This window comes from Drosophila gunungcola, unplaced genomic scaffold, assembly GCF_025200985.1.
Source record: "Drosophila gunungcola strain Sukarami unplaced genomic scaffold, Dgunungcola_SK_2 000001F, whole genome shotgun sequence".
NCBI classification, from domain to species: Eukaryota; Metazoa; Arthropoda; class Insecta; order Diptera; family Drosophilidae; genus Drosophila; species Drosophila gunungcola.
This window is the reverse complement of record NW_026453197.1, coordinates 6356580-6379039: the sequence shown is the minus strand read 5'-3', so window position 1 is coordinate 6379039 and position 22460 is coordinate 6356580. Positions and strand designations below refer to the sequence as shown.

Genomic DNA, 22460 nt, shown 5'->3' with positions numbered 1-22460 from the left:
AGAAATTCTCCTCCATTTCGGGGCCTATGATTTATATGGAGAAGTTTAATTAACGATGCTCATAACTACTAGTGGTTCAAAGTTTCCGCTTCCGGTTCTGCCGCGCAATTTTCTATTGTTGTTTCCGGCTGCTGCGTCAAGAGTTGTTTAGCACGGCGATTTCGAGTGCTTTTCAGTAGATCCTACCCAATTAGGCAACAAAGTGGAGCAACAAAGTCAGTTCTATTCTACAAAGAGCTTAGAAAATGTGTTTTTTAATTTTTAAAACTAAGTAAGTTCTTAAGGTTCAACTTAATAAAACCTGAAAACTTGCTAGTTATCATATTTTTTTTAGAGCGAACAATAAATAAAAAACAGAACGATACAAAACTTGGTTAGTCTTTAAAGTTATTCAGAGACTTAGTGTTTTGATTCCTTAAAAAGGTTTTTTTAATTACTCCCAACATTGTTATCGTTCTTTTGTTTTAGATATATGTATTTTTCAGATTTTCATAATTCCATAACAAATTTTTGGGATTCACAATTGGAACCTTAGATCACAAATCAGCAGCTCTTATAGAACTCGACGAACATATTGATGAACAGCTCTAGATCGACCCTGCTGATGATACTGATTTTGAAAATGTATATATTTCACAACTAACAAAATTTGTCTATCCAGCATAAATTTTTTCCTCTCTTAGTCATAGTAAAATTGATTTTCCAGTTAGAGCCGCTTCGCTGTGTACAAAAATAGAGAAAGGTTCCGTTTTCCTATCAGGAAAATAATGTGTTCGGTTCTCTTCATTAATTAAAATGCAGAGTCATAACTTTGTTTTTCTCTCATCCCCCCCAATACGAACTTTCGTTGCGATTTTACAAATATTTGTGTATCTGTGGGGAATGTGTGCCAGAGTGCATTATTCTGTATGTTTCGCTGCCGACCACCTCCTTTTTTAGTATGTGTGTGCTTATTTGTTTGTTGCTTTGTCTTTCTGCCAGCAAAAAGATTCTTTGTTCTCTTGCCTTACTAAATAATTAACAGTTGGGAAGTTTTTGTTTCGTTCCCAGCGCCCCAAAATGGAATTCTTTTCATGTACTTCTTTGGCCGTAATTAACATTTCAAGACCAGAAAACAAATGCACCGGCCAAAGCAACAGCAACAATAATTTAGAAACATTGTACTGTGCAACAAGAGTTTATTTTAATTTTGTTTCTGATAATAAGGCAATCAGATCGATAATTTGCTATTGCTCTAACTTGATGTTACAGCTGTACTTAAAAATAAAAGAAATCGTATTGTTTTTATTAACTGCTTGCCCATAAACATTCTTTCCTATATATTGTTAACGTTTACATATTGTTATAATGTTATAAAACTTTAACAACACGCTTTAAATATTTCTAGGCAATAGTATTTAATTACAACCAAAATTAAATTATTCAAAAGTAAATGCTTTTGAGTAAATTGCTTGAGTGATTGGTTTTACTAATTTCATCTTTTGATTGTCAATATGTATTTATATATGAAATTTATAGTATCATCATGCGAATCAGACATGAAGCTTATTTTATTTAATAACTTTTGATTACAGTACAAATTCGTCAAATTGAATCCGTTGCAACTCGACTTATTGACTGTACACTGTAGCCACATTAATATGTATTCTGACATACGTGGAAAAATGTACGTTTGCTATTAAACACACACGTTCATTAGCAGGGCTGCCTTTTGTCCACATCCTTGGTCAAAAAAAAAAAAAAAAACCAAAAGCATTGTCATTTATTTGCAGCTCGTTTCAAGCTTTTCTACCTTTCATTATATCTGTTTTGTGGTTCACCATTTCCACCCACTCCTTCTCGGCCATCCTTGCAACGCTCCCATTTTCCTCTGTCGGCCGCTTAATAACGTTTTAATTGTTGTTGTGGGCTTTGACCGTGGAAGACCGTGGAAATTTCCCACGCAGATCTGCCCCGCCTGCTTGGCCATATCTCCGTGCCGCTCAGCATTTTTATTATCATAATGAGCATGCGGCCAGGGGGTTGGTTGGGTTGGGTTTCCATAGATGTCTGGGTATGCTAAAAGGAATGTTGCATAATGTGGCCGACTCGGCGCCGAAAAACCATTCAAAATTATGCATACCGCGGTATTATTTCTAGCCTTTGTTTGCCGCGCTTCATGTTTTTTTTTTCAACTCTTAACTTTTTGCCGGAGGGGCGCTGGGGAGTGGGGATATAAATTCAAGTTGCTTTGGCGAGTCTATTTAGATTCCGAAAACAGCTTTACGGCTCGCTGAGTTTATTACCATGCGTTTAAAGCGACTCCTGACTGTCTGCTTATCAAGTCGCCATTAAATCTCCCGCCTAAAAATCCTCCAATTCCCTGCCACGCCTCGCCGATAAGCAAAATTTCAGCGCAAATTTATTTGATGTGTTTTATTGTGTTGTTAAATTTCGCGTAGCGAACGAAAGTTGAAAAAACAAACAACACCCCCACCACCTCATTCAACTTGCTTAGCTCTATCAGCCGAGCCGTTTATCATTCTCAGATGCTCTGTGTCCTGTGTCCTCCGAATGGCTCAGCTGTTTCGGAGCTCTGTTCACCTGTTCTTACCTGGATGCCTGCTGGCAAAGTTCATTTGAACTTTAAGTTGAAACGGCACTCGATTTACTTTTCGGGTGTACTTCGAACAAATTTAAGCTAATCGAAGTGGCTGACAATTGGATTTTTGAAGGCAAATGAACTGAAACTGCTTTTAATTTAAATTATATTTCTCTCTTCATTTTATTTTTTGACACCCAAAACAAAATTAAGAGTTAACAAATAGTGCGTTAAGGGCGATTTTACAACAGCTTAAACTAAGCTTAATAATTTGCTAAGATTTTTAGAACATTTTCAATTTAAAGGACCGAGCGTGTCACTATATATAAAAACAGGGTTTAAAAATATTAGAGCTTTTTGTCTATAAACACCAAAAAGTAATTTCTTCTGGTCGTTTTAACCATTGCCAAGGAATTCCGATATTAACCATCATTCCTGCACAGATATTAGCTCCCCCTTCTCTCTTTGGCCCACGACCATAAACAAGACATTATCGAGTCACCGAACAAAAGTCGAGCCAAAAAAGCAGCTGGCTTCGTTTGGATTATCGTTTATTGCATTATTTTTATGCGATGAACGCGCGTCGATTAGAAAACTAAAAATGTATTTCGCATTTCGCTGGCCGCTCCTTCTGCTGCTGCTGCTGCTGCTGAGTGGCGAAAAGCGAATGAAATGCAATAAAAATGAAGCAGAAACAGAAACAGAAATAAGAACTCCTCACGGAGCACCACGAACTGGTGGAAAAAAAGCAAAGGGGAATTCGAGCTGCAGAGCAAATGGCAATCGCATTTGGCGCATTGCACTTTGCCAGGCAACAGCCACATTGGCAGCAGAAGCAACTATCAGCAGTTTACAACAATATTGGCACCTCCACTTGGCTAGCTGTGAAATTGTGGCGCATAAAACGTGAGCATTGCCGCGGAAAAAATTGCGGGAGGTTTTGACTCTTAAGCCAATAACGACAAAGCCAATATAGTTCTGTTTATTTTTTTTTTTTTAATTTAAGTAAACTGCCCTAGACTCTTGATACAGTAGGAAAGCTTGTTTTTAATTATTAAGTATATGTTTTAAATATAAATTCCACAATTTTTTTATTTTAAATGTTAATATGGTAAACATTTTTTTTAATGAGCTTTTAGCTTGTCATAGTAGGAAAATTAAAATTTTTATTTTATATTAATTTTTTTTTGGTCGTGTTTCATTTTTCAACACAAAACTTGGTTATGTTAATTTTTTACCTCGTTAAGAGGTGTTTTTGTTTGATATCACAAGTTATTGTATGAAATATTATTACTATGATAAAAAAAACGTTTAGCAAAACTTAAGTACCTATTTTATTTTAACAAAAAACCTTTTTGAAACACTTAAAAGTCAAGCTATAAATTGAAATTAATAAGTTGTTGTCTGGCTATAAAACATAAAAATTTTCATAACTTCGTTGTTTTTAAGATATTTGCTTGATCCCTTGACTTCATATAGTTTTGCCTTAATAAATAAGAGTCTTTAATTTTATTTTTAAAAAGTAATTAAGAATTAACATATATTTTGGAAAAATTTCATCTTTTAAATTGAAGTAAATTTGAAGTACTACATGTACTGCAGCACAGCTCTACTGCGCACGAAAGTATACCAAGAAAGGAAAACATTCTACCGCTTTTAGAGTATGCAACGAAACATGTGAGCAACTAACCGAACGGGTAACCTGCAGCTCGGCAATTGCCAGGCAGACAAAAATCTTGGACAGCCACATGGCGTATACGTGTTAATTTAGCGCAACGATTAAGCACAGCGCGCTCTCTGCCTCCTTCTGGCAACCACGAGTTCCTTCTGCTTCCTCCGACGATTGCAGTTTGGTAAATTGCCCGTTTGCTTAGCACAATAAATTTCAGCACTGGCGCTTGTCAGTCAACGGCCAGGGGACTGGCGGGGATCTGGCCCGTTAAGTGCATTTTAGCCGAACCGTTTTCAATTTGGACGGAGTCAGTCTATTTTTAGGCTAGGCCCGACACAAAACACTATATTTTGCCGGACTATAAGTAATGATGTGACGATTTGGCAGCAACCGAATGAGGTAAGCGAACTGGGATGGAAGGGGATGGGTTCCGATCTTTTCCACATATATCCCTGGCGTGGGCGTTCCTTAATATAGTTCATTGGCCCGAGGCCGTGTTTTCCTCTGTTGTTTTGGCGTATCCCTCCACGCAGTTCAAGGACCCGTTTAGTCGGTTGATTGAGGCAGGGGTATACCAACTTACAAATATGATTGCTGAAGGGAAACTGAATGGAAACAAATACTTAAATAGTTAGTTTCTTTGTTAATGTATCAAAAATGTATATAATTGTTAATCTAATTAACTTTAAAAAATCAATATAAAAAAATCTTTTATTAAATTGGTAACGAAATGAAAGTAAACCAAATAATGGGGTAATTAAGTCTTATATTAAACATGCACTTCATTGAGATCAGTTCAATAAGGATACTGCTACAGACATACCTATTTTTATATTATTTAATTTTAACTTACTCATACTTAAAGAGTATCTCATATTTCCAGCCATAACCCGTGGTGAAAATTTGCCCACTTTGTTTGTTTGTTGCTGCCGTTAAATAAAATTTACTTTACCATGCACTTTGGGCATACATTCTGCTCGAGAAAAGTGGACGAGGCCCTTGTTTTCGTGTTTCTTTTCTCAATTTTTTTTGTTTCCTTCGGCGAGAAAAGCAGCTTGGGTCGTTTGCCCAGTCTGATAAATTGTTTCCGTAGAGAGAACGCTGCACGTAATTGCTGAGCGGATCGATGAAAAGTAGCTTAAGGATGCCAGACAAAAGAAAGTTGTTGTTGCGGCTCTCGCTGCTGCTGCCTGCGACAAGGCCAACTAATTTGTACACTTCACTCGAGAAACCAAACGACAGTTGGCATAAAAATAAGACAATGTTCAAAAGTGCAGAGCCAAGCCAACGCATTGCAACACCCAACTTGTTTCCGTGTGAAATGTAATGCAATTTCATGTCAAAAACCAACACAGACGACAGGACTCACTGGCAAACTTTAAAGTGATATTTTTGTGTCGGTTGCTGCAGCACACCTGTCCTGTTGCCTTTCTCCTTTCGCCTTTCGCCTTCCGCCCATTGCCTGCAGGCTGTAGCCTTCTGCTTTCCACCTGCTGCCATCTTCGCGTTCGTGGGCTGCCGTGCCGTTGTCTCTTCTTGGTTTTTGCTGTCACTGCAGCAGAAATAGCAGCAGGAGCAGCAGCAGCAGACAGAGGTGCCAGTCAGGAGGCCGCAAGAAAACAAACTTCAGCCTGCTTCCTGCTTCCGCCTCCTCTGCACTCCTTTCCGCTCATCCACATCCTCATCCTCGACCGCAGCACACGCCGCTTACTTCCGCTTTTGAGTGTTAAGCAACGCACACAAACGGAAATAAACTCATACACTGCGAACCAAATCGAGCATTAGTAGGTTAAAGTAAAGCATTTCGAGAAGTATCCAGTCGGAAACACAAGGACCTATTTCTTATCGGTTGTTTTAGTAACTATTGCCAAAGAAATGTTATTCAATTTTTTTGAGTTTTTCAAATATTTGCAAAAGTTGATTATGTACCCCCTTATCAAAAATGAGAAAATTGGACATTAAGTTTATTTTTCAAAAAATCGATTTTCAAAATCGTTTTTTTTTATAAAAACCAATTTAATTGTCCTAACCGATTGTGGATGGGTAGTATAGGTTGCCAGCTGTTCAAAACAGTCACTCTTATGGCTATACCCCTAATTTTGGCCAAGTTACAGCAAAGGGTTTTTAAAAACCAGGCTTCGTAGATCAGTACACATGTTTCGAACATGAAAATTTTACACACACAGTATACTATTGGCTATTTTCTGAATAGCCGTTTTTTGTTTGCTGTTAAAAAAGAATTTTATACTATCTATACTATCCTTCTACTATTTTTTATCTGTGTACGCGTTCCAAAGCTCACACTCAAGGATTTCGTTGTCCTTTGACATGTATGTCTCGGTCTTTAGCTGTTCAACCAGTCTGCTGCTGCTTCTCAGTGTGCAGTTCTTGTCATTCCTGGCTCTTTCACCAGCCTGAAGGCAGTGCAAGTTATGACAAAACCTGCCACTCCTTCTGCCCATCGAACGCCGTGCTGCCTTTCCCTGTCGACTGCCCTGTGCTCCTTTGGCCGGAAAAAGGATAGAGAGCGTGTAGCAGGGCGAAAGACCAAAAAGTGCATAGGAAGCGTTAAAGGTGATTCACTTGTTTGTTGCCTGTTTGTTCGCAATTTGTTGCCATAATTCTGTAGTTGTTGCCGCTCAGTTTTTGCGCTTCTGGATTTAGATTTCTGCCAAAGTAGGTATGCTCGGAGTGAAAGTGGAAATTGTTATGCCAACGCACAACGCACGGAATTTCATGCAGTACATAGTGTTGAATGGTGGTTTTTTTTTTACACCCAGAATTTAAAAGGATTTCCTACAGAAGAATTAGGTTTATAAGTTTATTGAAATTGTATTAAATATGGATTGGGAAAAGTAAAATTTTGCTTTTAAACACAGACCATCAGCAAAAACTCAATTTTCTGTTTCGAAATGATAGTTTGGAAAATGTTTCAAGGAAGACCGGAGCAATCAGTTCCCCTTTCCGGATCCTTTGAGCTCCGCTGTTTATGGTGCGTATACGTGATGTTTTCGTTTGCATCTGCAACTCAGCTGTTTGGGTGTGTGAATGTGAGGGCTCACCATTTTGTTGGCCATATCAATTTCGCCAGCGCTTGCTTTTCGCCCACATTACCGTTAAAATTGTATTGGATTGGTCCTCTTTGCTTTGCTGACCAACTGGATAGCCGAATGGCTATTGTGGCCCCAAGTCAGTGCCAGATTGAGCTTCCCTGTATCCTTTTCCCATCGTCTGCATTCAGTCGCATTTTGCCATATATATATATATATATATATATATATATATATATATATCTATACATGTATAGCCTTGCATGTGTATGTGTGCTTATAGATTTTTCGATGTAGCCACACGAAGTTCTTCTTAAAATGCAATTTTCAAGATTTTTCTTTTCCTTTTCAGCTCGTTTGGCTAGCGCCATTTTAGTCCTTGCCCGCTGATTTTAAGCCTTCCCTGCCGCCTCCTTCAACTGGCCAACACTTTTGGCTGTGGCCACGCCCCCATTTGGTTCTGCTTGCATGTGTCAAAAGGTATTTTTTATGTTCAGCTTCGTGTTTTCCAGCATTTTTCCAACGTTTTATTTTTCCAACTCGGTTTGGTTCACAGGACATTCCGGGCAGAGGGCTGGCAAAGGGAGGAGACGAGTCGAGTCCCATCTTGTGTGCAGGTAATGTGGCACTTGGCTAAAATGGTGTGTGAAATTTTATGCGAAACGGCTTAAGATGTTGTTGCTGTGGCCGGAGTTGTTGTCGTGCTTGTTGTGCTGATATTTCTGGAACGGAACACAATCATTCTGCTATGTTGCACATAAAAAGTTACGCTGAGTGGCAGTATATATGTATATAAACGTGGGTCAGCAGGGGCGGTAAGGGGCGGTGAGGGGCGGTGCGCTACGGATAGTTCCCATTTCGGTTGGGTTTTTACTTCTATTCTCTGACCAAAGCTGTGCTGATGATGACATTTTCGTTTTGGTCGCTCGGATTGGCAGCAAAACACACACACACAAAATACTGGTAAAAGGGAAACAAGAAATCCCTAAAAAAAGATTAGTTAGCTTGGGAGGGTTTAGTTCCAGTTCCATCTTTTTTTTCGCATTTTAGTGTGGACTTGAGTCAATGTTGTTAGTTCGGATTCTCGGAATGGCAAATGGCCTGAGAATGAAACTCGATTTCGATTGCGTTGTTTTTTTTTTTTTTTTTGGCTCTCCCTTTTTTGTCATATATAAACATTTTTCGCATTGTTATTGAGTGCACAAGGACTGGTCTTTATTTCCAGTTTCGGTATTTGAACTAATCATCTGAATACGTAACACAAAGTGCGGCACCAGGTTGCCTTAAAAGTAAGCTCTGCTAATAGCAAAATATTTAGTCCACATTTGCCGCAGGTAAGCCAGTTGTTTTGTAATTGAAATTAGCGAATATATTCTTTTATTTGAATGCGTAGCTGCACTTAGCCAAATTAAAAATATTGTTTTGTAACTCAGTTCTAAATTTTTGTTTTCTTCTAAAAATATTTAGTTTGCATGCAAGATTAAGGCGTTCAGCGAGCAAATAATTACGATAGAGGCGTGACTACTTGTTAAAATAACCATGTTTATTTACTAAAACAAAAAAGTCTAAGTCCCGAAGAAAAGTAGTTTTAAATACCTTGCATTTTACATTAAAAATGAATACATTCCTTATGAAAGTACTGAAAAGCCTTTAATTTTAATCAAACCCAGCCATTAAAGCACTTTATACCCTAACAAAATAATTTTTTTTAAGCTTTTCGTTTGTTTTTCAGCTAAATAGGTTTCGCATTTTAATTTGCAATTGGCATTCACATGAAGTTCAATTTGTTGTCATTGAGTTTTTCTTCTTAAAACGAGGCAACGTATTTTTTTTTTTTTTTGGGACCTGCACTGGATGAGAGCGTTTTACATGTCAAAGGAAGGTAGGACCGTGTCCGTGCAGATAAAACAACTCTATACCAATTAAAAAGGGACACCGTGTCCTGGGGCTTTCACCGGAAATGGCTGTTTCTCTAACGCGTATTTTCGCATTTTTGTGTGTCGTGCTTTTTGGATGTTTCACCCCGGCCCCGGCGAAAACTCGTCGATTACAGAAAACAATGACAAGCATCATCAGAATCAAAGGGAGGCAATCTCACCTTCCGTGACTGTCAGCGCCGTCATATTTTCCAAATTGCTTGTAAAAATACCTTTTAATTGCTGGTGAGAATGGTGAGAACCCCTTCCATTTAAATCAGTAGGCACTCGGCACTCAACATTTTAACACGGTTTGGGATTAATTCAATTAAACTGGAACGGAAAGGGGGCCAAAAAGGCAAAATCTAGTTAGCAGCCATGGTTCTGATTTTGGTTTTTGCTGCTACTGCTTCTTGTTTTTGACACTTTTAATGGATAGGCGTAGCAAAATCATCAATTATGTTTTGAAATTCGAATGAAAAATGCAAGTCACTTTCTGGATAAGAAAATGGGGTGACAATTTGGCAAGCTTTTTAAAGAGTGAGAGGTCTCTTTATTAAAAGCGCAAATAAATCGATAAAAGGAAAAGCAAATATCCGGCATTTCAAAGTTTATAATTTTGAAATCTTTTTTTTTTTTGCTGGAAGTGCAATTTATTTAATTATTTTTAGATTACAAAACGAGTTATATAATTCAATGTGTAGAATATAACCTTAAACTATACAAGCCATCTTAATTATCGTTCAGGGTTTGTCCAAAGATGCTAGCAGAATCACTGTAATCGTCTGGTTGAGAATAGGTAGATTGCAATGATATAACCGTACTGCGCTCCACGTGACTCGGAGATCGCTTTGCCGCCGTAGTGATGAAGTTAAGGTCGCCATCGATTCCCACCAAATAGGTCGGTATTTGACCACGTCCCTTCACAAAGGTCAAGCCGCGGTATTCGCAGAGAATGCCGAAATCCTGCAGGATTCTGGCGGACTCCTCCGTCACCTGGATGTTGCCCGGCAGTCCCGTCGTCTCCATCCGCGAAGCCATGTTGACCGGATTGCCCCAGATGTCGTAGTGCGGCTGCGAGGCGCCCACTATGCCGGCCATCACCTCGCCACTGGAAATGCCGATGGCGATTGTTCCGTCCGTAATGCTCCGAATGGACGGAATGCTCTGGTAGGCCTTGTTACACCTGGCCAGCGTGCGCATCATGTCCAGGGCAAACGAGGACATCACAAAGACCACTTCCTCGAGCTCGTGTTGGTTATGCTCGAAGGATAGTTTTCGTGGATTCCCCTCGGTCCGGGCTGAAATGGTTGGGATGGGTATTGGGGGCGGTAATAAAATGTTATACGAGATAATCGTTTACTATTCAAATCAAAGTCCGATTTCTCTGTTTTACTAGTGGAGCCCGCGAAGTTCAGGTCCAGTCCACACGCCGCCATATATGTGCATCCGACGATTTTGATTTTCTCAACCGAATAATATTCCTTGTAGAACAGCAACTGTAATCGGGCATGCAAGTTAATAGGAATTTCTTAAATTTCTCTTCATTAAGTATAAATTGATCCCATATTTTCAAATTAGAAATATAAGCCTGATACCATATTTTTTATGTACATAAATGGCTTTGAATTTAACTTTAAATGAAATTAAAAAAGTGGTCTTTTGAAGCAATTTGGGTTTGCTGTTGAGCCGCATTGTTTAGAAGTCAAATCTGAAATACTTCGAAGACAAGCAATATATTTTCTAATTATTTGTCAAAGATCAAAATTAAATACAAGTTTAAAAAACGGGCAAAGGCTCAAAAGAAGGCGTGTCTTAATCTTAAGAAATTAAGAATCAGTATTTTTTCTTGAATATCCCAGAAACGTTCACTTTTTTTTAAAGGCCGTATTTTAATTATGGGAGCTTCTGTTTAAAATAAAGTGCATTGAGCAGAATGTAAAAATAATATAAGTTTTATAATTTTTTAAAAAACTCTTGTTTGAAGCTTATTTTATAACGCAGATCTTAAACTTTACCAGAACATCAAATTCGCCAATAATCTCATTTAGAACTCGCAAGCTTCTTAAATCCACTTCAAAATTCATTAACATGGCAAACATGACGGAAACCATTTGGTAATTTTCGTAGTAAAGTTCGTGTTTGGACAATGAACTGAGGTAGACATCGACTGTGAAAAGAGCACAACATTTCCTGCAGTTATAATATACTAGCATCAGTGCAAGACTCACCTATATGACTAGGAAGAATGTTATTGAGGATAATTATGATCGAATGATTGGTTATAGTGGCGTCACTCTCCTTCTTTCTCAACTCTACGCGCCAGCTAAAAAAAAATGTCAAATTAAATGCACAAAAAACAATCGCCTGAAGTCAGTCGAACTCACTTGAAGTTCACTTTGTTGGTGAACTCGATTTGGCGCTCCTTCACATACATAGTTAGCAGGCTGATGCAAATTAGCAAGCCGTGTGCATACTCCGCGGGAAAAAATGGGTTCGTGGTCACGCTGTGGTGGAAAACAAACTCAAACTGGAAGAAAACGATCAGCAAGTAGGCAATCGTCAACAAAAGGGCCATCGTGGTCTTCACCAGGAACGGAATGTGGACGTAGGTGAAGGTCAGGCAAATCATCAGGGAGACCATGTTGGTCGCCACCCACGGATGAAAGCATATCTTTGTTTCCTGTTCGTAGTGAAAGAGTTTTTCCTCGATAAACATTAGCTCAAACTCTTCGCGCTGGCAGGTCATCTGATGGAAGGATTGACCGCTTAAGTAACATACATATATGAGAACCTTTTCGATCATGTTGCGAACTCACCACGATAATCACCATCACGGAGAAACTGGATAGCACTAGGAAAAGGTATATGACGATGCGGATGCCCAGACTGCCAATGATTTTCTCGTGGATGCGAAATATAAAGCAGCTCAAACGACTGTACCTATGCGGCAGGTCAAGTTTTCCATACCTTGCCCAGCAGATCTTCTTGTACCAAGCGATGAAGGTCAGAATGGTCTGCACTAGAAACACAGTGGCGGGCAGAATAATGCACGAGGGGCATATCATTTTGGTGTCCATCAGTTGGATGTACACCAGACAGCATCCAACGCACCAGCCGAGCAGCATGCTGTACTTAAACATGTAGTCGGTTTGCTTCAAGTAGGCCTTCTCCATGGCGCTGTCGTAGAAGGTCAGACAAATGTTCAACTGGTGATACAAAGGCGCCGACGCTCTGTCTTTATTTCGATACATGCCGTAAAATGTCTTTTGACTGCATCGAGGGATGTGAAATTAAATAAATATGAATAAAAATATAAATAATATGCTTCCGAAAATGTACTCACTTAAATGCACTGACCGGCATTTTTCGGAATTCTTCGTGCAACTCGGCATTGAACATTGCTTTTAAGCTTTCGTTAGTATTATCACTTAGTCTTTGTCTTGATACGAAGTTTATTAAAGAGACTGCGTGCAGTTCACCAAGGTACTCTTCACTTTCCTCCGCTTGCAATACGTCCAGCACTATGTATGTAATTATACGGTGATTAATCAAAAGTGGATGTTTCCTTGCACTTTCGGGTCCTTCGCCAATCAGATAGCGTTGCTCGCTGAGATTGTTCAGCGTGGCACCACTGATGTGCACAAAGCCCGCCACTCCAGTGGACTCCAAGACATTGGCAATGGTGACGTCCAGTCCTACAAGTTTCGAAAAAAATAAATGTGGTTACTAGCGGAAAGTCGTGGTGTAGATTGACCAGCTCACCCCATATATCGAACTGCAGCTTGGCCTCACCAATGACCCCTGCAAACAGCGTCCCCGAATGAACTCCAATGCGCATATTTATATCCAGACCTTGAACGTCGCTGGGGATTTTGGAAGAAAAAACATTTTTCAGGGATCAGGAATACTACTGATTTTTGATTAAATTACTATATGCAATCAACTGCGAGTTAAAACATGTTCAGTGTAGACATAACCAAATAGAATTTGAAAGGAGAGATATAGCATAGAGCAGCTATAGGATACAGTCAACTGATTTTGATCAAGGTGATAAGCTCTAAATACCAACGATATATACTCAAGTTAAAAACAGGTAGAGAAATAAAATAGTAATTAACCGATTGTTCCTATGACAGCTACTGTTTATAGACGTCCGATTTGTTTAAAATTTAAACTGAGCTAGAAAACGGAATAGAAACAGCCACCCATGGCCATAACGACTCGTCTAGTCAAGCTGATACATTGCAGGATCGAAAAAATTCTTAACTGCGTTACAAAATTCTGACAAATATTTTACAAGAGTTCAAAAACGCTTTTGAGGGATTCAAAGACAAGAATGTAAAATAGTTAAGACAGTGACTCACCGCACTTCCTGGATGTCGGAGATCATGGAGTGACCCAGGGCCACACAGTTGTTCGCGTGGTCGGGATCGGGGTCCGCCAAGCCGGCCACACAGTAGTAGCAGTCGCCCAGGAACTTGATGCGCTGCACCTTGAAGCGGAAGGCGGCTCTATCGAATCTGCCGTAGAGGTCGTGCAGCACCTTCACCAACTTCTCCACCGTGAGTGTGGTAGTCAGGTGGGTGTAGTTGACCACGTCGGCGTAGAGGATGCTGACGTCCGGATGTATCTGGATGGCCATGGTGCGTTCGAGGGCGCTGAAGAAGCGCATGCCGACGCCCTGCTTTGCCATCTTAATCCTGTTCTGGATGTCCTTCTGCAAGGGCTGCGATATCTGCGGCGGCAGGATGCTGTCCAGCAACTGCTTCTCCTGCAGCCGGGCGTTGCGCAGCCAGATCTCCTCCTTGATGTACTGGTGGCGGTCCAGGAACGAGGAGCGCACCACCGTGTCGCTGATGACGCGGTAAAATATGCCCACCAGGTTGATGCACAGGTAGTGCAGGATGTCCACGGACATCCCGCCGACGGAGAACAGTTCGGACACGAATTGTGAGAAGCCATCGGCAAGAAATTGAATGTAGTACATAATGTACAGCGCGGATACAAGGAGGGCCAGCAGAACTGCACCACTTATGAAGTGGATCGGGAGGAACATGTAGACCATGTACAATATGTAGGTGTCGTAAAAGGTGCCCAGCTGCCAATTGTGGGTGTAATTGTGGTAGATTGATTCAGTAAGGTCTAAAATAGGCGTTAAAGCGCTCTAATTACGAAGTGCAATTACCACAAAAATACAGGTTTAACGTGCTTACCGGCGAACACCAAAGTCAGGGATGCAAATATCGAACTGGCATACATATACCACGTATGTTTCGCTATAAACCCGTCGCAGAAGTTAACGCTCAACGCTATTAAAAGGACCACGCAACACCCCACAGAAAGGGACACATCAAAATATATTTTTTGTCGGTGCTTATGAAAAAAAAATATTACATTTGTAGATATTATAGGATGTTAAAATGTTATTTTGAAATATCTATTATTTATGATTCTTATAAACAAAAGTCTCTAATAACAATAATTTATGATTTATTAAAAATTAAAATTTGTATTTAATTTTAAAACATAAGAAAATATAAATAACAATAGTTTCGAATTTATTTGATTAAAACTTGAATTAAAATATTTATTTTAGTTTGAAAACATAGGAACCAAAATAAATGTTGCTAAAAAGTTAGTGTCAATTTAAAAAAAAAGTAATATAAATAATATACTTAAATGTTAATTGAATAGTAAAGAATACCCTTTGCATGTTACTTACATCAACGGTTGTAAATAGCAGGACACAGTGCAAAAAAGTGACAAAAATATGCAGCATGAAGAAGACGCAGAGATAACTTTTCCAAAGGCGTATTCGATACAATCGGAACTCGTTCTCCAAGCGCAACTGTGCACACTTGGCCTGAAAATTGCTTTAATAATTTGTTGTTGCACAGTCATTTTATAGTTTACCTTAAGATAGCCGGGTTCCCACATTCGCTCTCGCGTATAGTTCAGCTGACACTTTGGTCCAAGAGGTGGCATGTTGATTTAATTTTCGCAAGTCGATTTATAGTTTTGAATGTCAAGACGTCGCAACTCAACTAAATGAGCTAACGTTGATCACAATGCCTACTTTACTGGGCTACAATTCTTGTTTTTATTCTCAGTCGAGTGTTTTTTTTATGACAAAATTAACCGACATGAGACGTAGCAATTGGGATTTTTTTCGATTAAATATATAGTGGTATGATATATTTTCATATATGTAACAGTTTGTAATTGTTTTAATTTAACTGTGCTATTTTTTTTTATATCCAGTCAAAAAAATTATTCTGTAAACTCGCAGTCGGCGATGATCGAACCAAGGACTTCCGCTCTCAATTTCTACACTCAGATTATGCAACCAAATGATATACACAATTTTTATTTTGTTTAACAAATTATGAAAAGCATACGTAAAGCGTGTTATCAAGTTAATAAGTGCGGGCTGATGCTGCCATCGACATGTATGAAATATATATATTTTTTAAGCAACTGTACCAATTTCTCAATCTTCATCTTTGTTTTCTTCACTGGACTCATTCAAAGTAAGATCCGGATCTAGTGAAGACATAACCGAATATCGTCTTGATGAAGTCCGATCGGCAAATTTTGCGGAAATGAATTTTAAGTTTTCATCGATTCCCACAAAATAAGTTGGTATTTCGCCACGGCCCTTCACAAAGGTCAAGCCGCGGTAAATGCACTGAATGTCGAACTCCTCGAGAACCTTGGCGGATTCCTCCGTCACCTGGATGTGTCCTGGCAATCCCGTCGACTCCATCCGCGAAGCCATGTTGACCGGATTGCCCCAGATGTCGTAGTGCGGCTGGGAAGCACCCACCACGCCGGCCATTATCTCGCCACTGGAGATGCCGATGCAGATCTCTCCGCTGGACAGGGTCCGATCGAAGTGGGTGTACGAGTAGGCCTTGTTGCACGCCGACAGCGTTCGCATTAGGTCCAGGGCGAAAGTGGTCATCATGAATATCACCTCATCGTTGTTATTATCTTCGTCGGACGTTCTGTGACTTAGCACCCGTTCCACTATAATACAAATTAGATGACTTATAGAAGGCCAATAAATAGAAGGGCCAGCCAAGTCTTTATTATTTTTTTAAGGGATTTTATTTTTTAAGGACTTAAATACCTTTAAAACTCTGTACTGATATTCACAAAAATCAGACAAATTGTATAACTAATAAAACTGAGTTAAAATCAAACTAAACAAGAAAAGAAGCTACTTAGGCAGCTATTGCAAAAATGAAATATTATTTATATAACATCTAAGTTTTGAATTAAAAAGCAAAATTTTATTTTTTTTGAAACTCATTCGGGAAACTCGACTATAGCGTTCTTTCTGGTTAAGAAAATTAATTGTTTTTGGAACAATATACAAGTTAAACATAAAAGCAATGAAATTTAATGAACGGAATTTTTTAAGCTGGGACAAGTACTTACTTTCGAATTGAAGTGCACTATTTCGAAAGTCACTGGTGTGCCGGATTTGTGAGGCCAAGTTAAAATCCAATCCACAAGCTGCCATATATGTGCAACCAACGACTTTAATCTTCTCAACTACGTAATATTCTTTGTAGGTAGTCAACTGCGATGCGAAAAAAGTGATTTAAGAACATTAGAAAGGATTTCAGAAATCAGCTTACCAATCTATCGAACTCTGTTATAATATCGTTTAGCACTCGTAAGCTGGGTAAATCCATTTTAAAATTTATCAACATGGCGAACATGACTGAAACCATTTGATAATTTTCATAGTACAGTTCGTGTTTGGCTAATGAATTGAGATAGAGGTCGACTGCGGAAGAGTGAATAATATTGCAATTGGTATATAAATATGTAAAAAAAAAACTCACCAACATGTGATGGAAGAATGTTATTCAGCAAAATAATGATTGATTGGTTTGTTACATCGGCCGCCTTTTGCTTTTTATGCAAGTCTACGTTGAGCCTGAAAAGTTTCCGTTGCCCAAAAGACTTTTATTTACTTTATGCTCATGCCACCTACTTGTAGTTAATTTTAGTGTTGAACTCCGTCTGACGCTCCTTTGCGTACATAGTGAGCAGCATCATGCACACCCGGCCGCAGTGCGCTAATTCCGCCTTTAAAAACGGTGCTGTAGTGGCGCTGTGCTGGAAAATGAACGCGTACTGGAAAAACACGATCAACATATAGGCCACGGCCTCGCAGCAACTGACGACAATTTTGAGGGCGAACGGGATGCGAGCGAAGGTGAAACTCATGCCAAGGATCAGGCAAATCATGTTCGTGAAGGCCCACGGATGGAAGCAGATATCGCGATCCATTTCGTAGTGAAAGAGCAAGCACTCAATGTAACTCAGTTGATATTGGTCACGGTCACAGTTAATCTGGGGGGTTAAGAACAAAATAAAGACAGTTCCGTCAAAAAAAACATATTTTAAGGAAGAAATTTTGAAGAAAGAAAAACAAATCTTTAAATGCTTTAAGTTGGGAATGTCGAAGGCAATCTTATGGCAACTTCTACAGGAAGGAAGAATTCTGTCATTAAATATTATTATGTAAAAAGTAAACATCAAATTAAACTGTGTTATTTACTTAACTGATGAAAATTGTTAAGACAACGTGAGTGTGTAAAGAAATATAACTTTCGCTGGCTATACATTTTTAGTTTACCAACATCGATGCGCTTTTCTGTTCAGGACTCACGATTATTAAGGAGATTACCGCGCAGTAGCACACTATGATCAGCAAATAGGTTGTAATGCGCAGAGTCACACTGTGCTGGATCTTCTTAAACAGGTGAAATATCATGCAGCTGTATTTGCCGTACGTGATTTGTCCTATCCGTCCGTCTTTCCACCAGCACACTGTTTTGTACCACGAGATGCACAGCATGAAGGTCAGCAGGAAAAAGACAACAAGGTCGACCACAATGCATGACCGGCAAACAAAGTTGTTTGTCACCATTTGGATGTAGATCAGGCAGCACCCGATTCCCCAGGCCAACAGCATTGAGGACTTGAAAATAAAGTCCGGCTGGTTTATATAACTCCATTCCAGGGTCGAGTCCCTAAACGCAGCACAAAACATGCCGAGTTCGGCTTTCTGATCCCTTTCGTTACTAGGTCGACGGCAGCAAAGCAATCGGAAGCTAAAATTAAAAGTGTTAGAAATCTTATCGTAAAACCAAAACAATATTTGTAACACTAAGTATTAAGCACTAGAAAGTGGGACCAATCACTTATATGCCGGAAAAATTATAATGCGAAAAAGATTCTTTACATGGGGATGTCAATATCATGACAGTGGATAAACTTATAAGTTACCCCTTATTATACAGCTTGAACTCAGCTGACTTACTCTAAGCTTTCAACCGGCATTTTGCGGAACTCCTCACGCAACTCATCGGACATTGAGCGGCGACTGGCCATGGATGGCCGCTCCTTATCGATCATTTTAATGTCCAGGTTCGAGCCGGATAGGACTGGATCCATGGTGTTGCGGACATAATCGCGAGTTGCCACGCCCGTTATCAGATAGGTACTCATCGACTTTAGCAGTGGATCTGTTTTGGCCATTTCTGTGCTCTGCATTATTACATAATCGGCTGCGTTGAGGTTACTTAGAGTTCGTCCACTGATGTGAACAAAGGCCGGTTTTCCGGTGGCCTCCAGACGATTGGCGATCTCCACGTCAGGACCTAAAAAGGCATTGGGAGTAGTGCCTTGGAATAAAGGTTTTCGCCTACCCCAAATGTCGTACTGCAACTTGGCCTCGCCGATGACGCCTGCCAGCAGAGATCCCGAATGGACTCCTATTCGCATGTCGATATCCAAGGCTCGATCCGCTCTGTGATTAAAAGGATGAGCTGAGGACTATAACTAATTGAACTAAATGACCAACATACCGCACTTCCTGGATGTTGGCGATCATGGAAATGCCCAGGGACACCGCCATCTTGGCGTGATCGGGATCGGGATGCGACAAGCCCGCCACACAGTAGTAGCAGTCGCCCAGGAATTTGATGCGCTGCACCCGGAAGTGCGAGGCTGCCATGTCGAAGCGGCCGTAGAGGTCGTGCAGCACCTTCACCAGGCTCTCCACCGTCAGCGTTGTGGTCAGATGGGTGTAGTTGACCACGTCGGCGTAGAGGATTGTGACGTCGGGATGGATCTGGATGGCCATGAAGTTCTCCCGCCTGCGGGAACCAAACGAGTGAAACCTATCGGGGCCCGCCTCCGACTGGGTGATCTTGTTCTTGATGCTGTCCTGGATGGGCTTGGCAATCTGGGGCGGCAGGATGCTGTCCAGAAGCATCGACTCTTGGAGCAGGGCGTTGCGCAACCACGTCTCCTCCATGATGAACTGGTGGCGGTCCAGAAAGGAGGCGCGCACCATGGTGTCGTTCATGAGCCGGAAGAATATGCCCATCATGTTGAAGCCCAGGTAGTGCAATATGTCCACGGACAATAGATCGAAGCTGTACGTGTTGCTCTCGGCGAACACCGTGTTCACATTGAGGAAGTTTATGAAATAGGCCACGTATATAATGCTGACCGAGGTGGCTAGTATGGCCGCTGCCCTGATCGAGGGAATCGGCAGAAACATATAGATCATGCAGAGCACAAATATATCGAACGAGGCGTTTAATGGCCAGTCACTCTTGTAATAATGATATGCGTTCTGTGATATATCTGCGGCACAAAAGCCAGATAGGGCAACTGTCGAGTGCTTTCTTTAACAGACTTACACTTACCAGTTAACACTAAGACATACGCCGACAAAACCGATGTGAATACCATAACCCACCTGTGCCGATTTACCAACTTGGCGAAGAAGTTGATACTTAACAATAACGAAATTACCGCAAACGCTGTTGACCAGGTTATAATATCAAAGTAAACTGCATCCAAGGGCTGCAAAGGAGTAAATGTTACCAAAATGCCTAACTGGTCTAACTTAAGCTCATACCCTGATGAAAAGAAGGTAGGCTCCTATCATGATGACGAACACAAACATGAAGAGAAGGTAGAAAACGGTAAGGTGACTGACCATCAGGCGGAACTGGTAGTACCGATACTCTTCCTCCAAATGTAGTTCCTTGCATTTTGACTGTGGATAAACGATTTATAAACTGAAGGGTATTCGAATTGCTTACTCTTAAATAGCTTTGTTCCCACACGCGTTCATCGGTGTATTCCAGAGCACATCCCTTAAACCTTGTACTTTTGTACGACGGTGATTTTTTTTGGCGCACATTCATTGTGTATTTTGTGTTCTGTGGGAGTTACATAGAATTGAATGTGAGGCATAAGCTTGCTTTGTATGTTTACTTGTCTGATCATAAATAATGTCTTTTGTGTATTTCCTTATAACAAACTTGTATGTCTATATCTTATTATATATATTATAAAACTCAGAAAAATGTCAACCAAGCCCCAAAAACTAAACACTAAAAAAACTTTTCTTGTTGAATAAAATGAAACAATTAACCAATAACATAAAACTTACCAAAAAATGCATTTAGTAAATCAAATATGGGACGAAAGAAAAAGACCCGCATAATTGTCCCTGACTTTGATATTTGATTTCACTTTGAGAACAATGTTCAAAGTTGGTTGTTTCATATTTGATCACTCGCATTTTGGGCCAATTACAAGAGACCTACGAGACTGCTCCTCAAAGGAGTTTTAAGGAGGTAGGTCTTCAATGTATTGTGGAAGGGCGATGGATGTCCAATGCAGAGAAAGAGCCAAAATCAATGTCGGACCCAAAAATTCCACTTATCCCGGGAGCCGCATGCAGTTCAACGGAGTCCTGCTCCTCGGTTGTGTTGTGTTTTGCGGTTTCATTGGTTTGCGCTAGCACATTCCATTTGCGAAATGATTGGAATTTATGCTTACAGATTAGATGGCCCTGCAGGCAGGAGCTTAGCCGCACAGGGATTGGCACTTCCACCCGTCCGGCTGCGGTTGTTGCTCCTCTGACAGACGGACACAGGACGCAGGATGCAGGCAGGCTCCTTGACTTGTCCTTCTTGGTTTTTGAAAATCACTGCGGCAACTTTGACATCTGCAAAAACGTTGCATTTCCATTCGATATTTGCCCCTCTTTTTGGTCAGAAGTTGCGTGCCCAGCAACCACTTTGGGCCCCGGCACAGGCCCAAATCGGATCCGATGATTCGCCATGGCATCGCATGAGGTGGCCCATAATGAAATGCTGAAATGCAGAAACGCCGCTCGCTGAAAGCTGAAAGTTGAAAGCTGAACTCTGGCATTCCGAGAGCCTTCGTGTTGGCCATGTCAAAGCCATAGTCGTCGGCGATGCCTTCGCCCATTTACGCCCAGCTGCGCAAATTAAATAATAGCCGCGAGTGCATAAAAAAGAAAGCGGAGTGAACTTTATTTCACTTAAAGCCAAAAGCAACACCAGGCAGTACGTAACAGTAGCCATTGTAGTGGCAAGAACTCCCCCTGCCCTTCGGTTGGCCAAACACACACACACACACCCACACACCCGCTGGTCGTATAAACAAACCTATTCACACACATGCATTTGCGGGGTTCATACCGCGGACAAGAACGGGTATTTATTAAAGAAATATAATATTTTCAATTGAAATTTGGTACATAATTTGCTTTCCGTATTGTTAAATGATTTTAATTAAATGCTATTTAGAGCTATGAAAATGTTTTAAGTAATGTTGTTTTTAACATTTATTTAAAGTTTTAAAACGCAAAAGTAATAATTAATCAGTTGTGTTAAAATACTACTAAATATTAGAGAACAATAAACCAAAATTAAATACAATTTTTTGCAAGCGAGTCGATCACTAAAAATGATTATATACATTTTTCATATAGTTTTATATCAATATTTTTGTAAAATATATTTAATAATCTTAATCTCTCTCAGCCTCCCACATAAACTCAAACTCACACAGTAAAATTCAGTTTGCGGCTCGCTCTCGCATAAGGTTACATATTTTTTAAGCCAATTTTACAGGCCAATGCCTAACAAGGACATTAATTGGTAGCTGCTGCTCCAGCCAGGCAGGCGGGGGGCTTTGGATTGGGTCTCTGCACTGGAACTGAAAATGCCTTTCGCCATGGCCCATACGCCTGCTCTATGTGCCACGCCCACAGAAGCGCGACACGGCCAAAAGAATAGTAAACTGTATGCGTTTCATCTCTCTTTGCTTTGCTTTGCGACCAAGCACAATTGCAGCCAACATAATAGCACTTTAACTTCTAC

General features: G+C 40.3%; 2 protein-coding genes and 1 long non-coding RNA gene across 12 annotated transcripts in view; 1 reads left to right on the top strand and 2 right to left on the bottom strand.

Moving 5' to 3' along the window:
• The window catches only part of LOC128262954 (uncharacterized), a 130445-nt gene that overhangs the window by 33163 nt on the left and 74822 nt on the right, over positions 1-22460 (top strand). The gene's annotated exons all lie outside the window — the stretch shown is intronic.
• LOC128262947 (adenylyl cyclase X E) lies at positions 9952-15352 on the bottom strand. The gene is made up of 12 exons (XM_052997537.1): positions 15136-15352; positions 14945-15085; positions 14436-14595; positions 13587-14364; positions 12985-13085; positions 12566-12917; positions 12039-12492; positions 11607-11968; positions 11451-11545; positions 11238-11389; positions 10583-10718; positions 9952-10520 (listed from the first exon to the last, which is right to left on the bottom strand). The coding sequence occupies exons 1-12, from the start codon at positions 15205-15207 to the stop codon at positions 9952-9954; spliced, it is 3372 nt and encodes a 1123-aa protein (XP_052853497.1). The 5' UTR covers positions 15208-15352.
• LOC128262945 (adenylyl cyclase X E-like) lies at positions 15638-20524 on the bottom strand. 3 transcript variants are annotated; one of them, XM_052997535.1, is made up of 12 exons: positions 20364-20483; positions 20177-20305; positions 19962-20121; positions 19113-19899; positions 18954-19054; positions 18566-18905; positions 17912-18356; positions 17231-17592; positions 17079-17173; positions 16869-17020; positions 16666-16810; positions 15638-16251 (listed from the first exon to the last, which is right to left on the bottom strand). In XM_052997535.1, the coding sequence occupies exons 1-12, from the start codon at positions 20466-20468 to the stop codon at positions 15713-15715; spliced, it is 3360 nt and encodes a 1119-aa protein (XP_052853495.1). In that variant the 5' UTR covers positions 20469-20483; the 3' UTR covers positions 15638-15712. The 3 variants fall into 3 exon arrangements, with proteins under 3 accessions (XP_052853495.1, XP_052853494.1, XP_052853496.1); XM_052997534.1 differs by having other exon boundaries at positions 15639-16251; positions 20177-20317; positions 20364-20500; XM_052997536.1 differs by lacking the exons at positions 15638-16251; positions 16666-16810; positions 16869-17020; ... (1 more) ...; positions 17231-17592; positions 17912-18356 and having other exon boundaries at positions 18767-18905; positions 18968-19054; positions 20177-20317; positions 20364-20524.

Bases quoted from the DNA above. Each gene is read 5' to 3' on its own strand.
- LOC128262947 (XM_052997537.1), bottom strand. From the start codon at position 15,207: ATGCCACCTCTTGGACCAAAGTGTCAGCTGAACTATACGCGAGAGCGA. The intron at 14,596-14,944 runs GTAAGTAACATG...TTTTTTCATAAG, and splicing joins TGCTATTTACAACCGTTGAT to CACCGACAAAAAATATATTT. The intron at 10,719-11,237 runs GTAAAGTTTAAG...GCCCGATTACAG, and splicing joins TTGGCGAATTTGATGTTCTG to TTGCTGTTCTACAAGGAATA.
- LOC128262945 (XM_052997534.1), bottom strand. From the start codon at position 20,468: ATGAATGTGCGCCAAAAAAAATCACCGTCGTACAAAAGTACAAGGTTT. The intron at 20,122-20,176 runs GTATGAGCTTAA...ACTCCTTTGCAG, and splicing joins CCTACCTTCTTTTCATCAGG to CCCTTGGATGCAGTTTACTT. The intron at 18,357-18,565 runs GTAAGTCAGCTG...TTTTAATTTTAG, and splicing joins ATGCCGGTTGAAAGCTTAGA to CTTCCGATTGCTTTGCTGCC.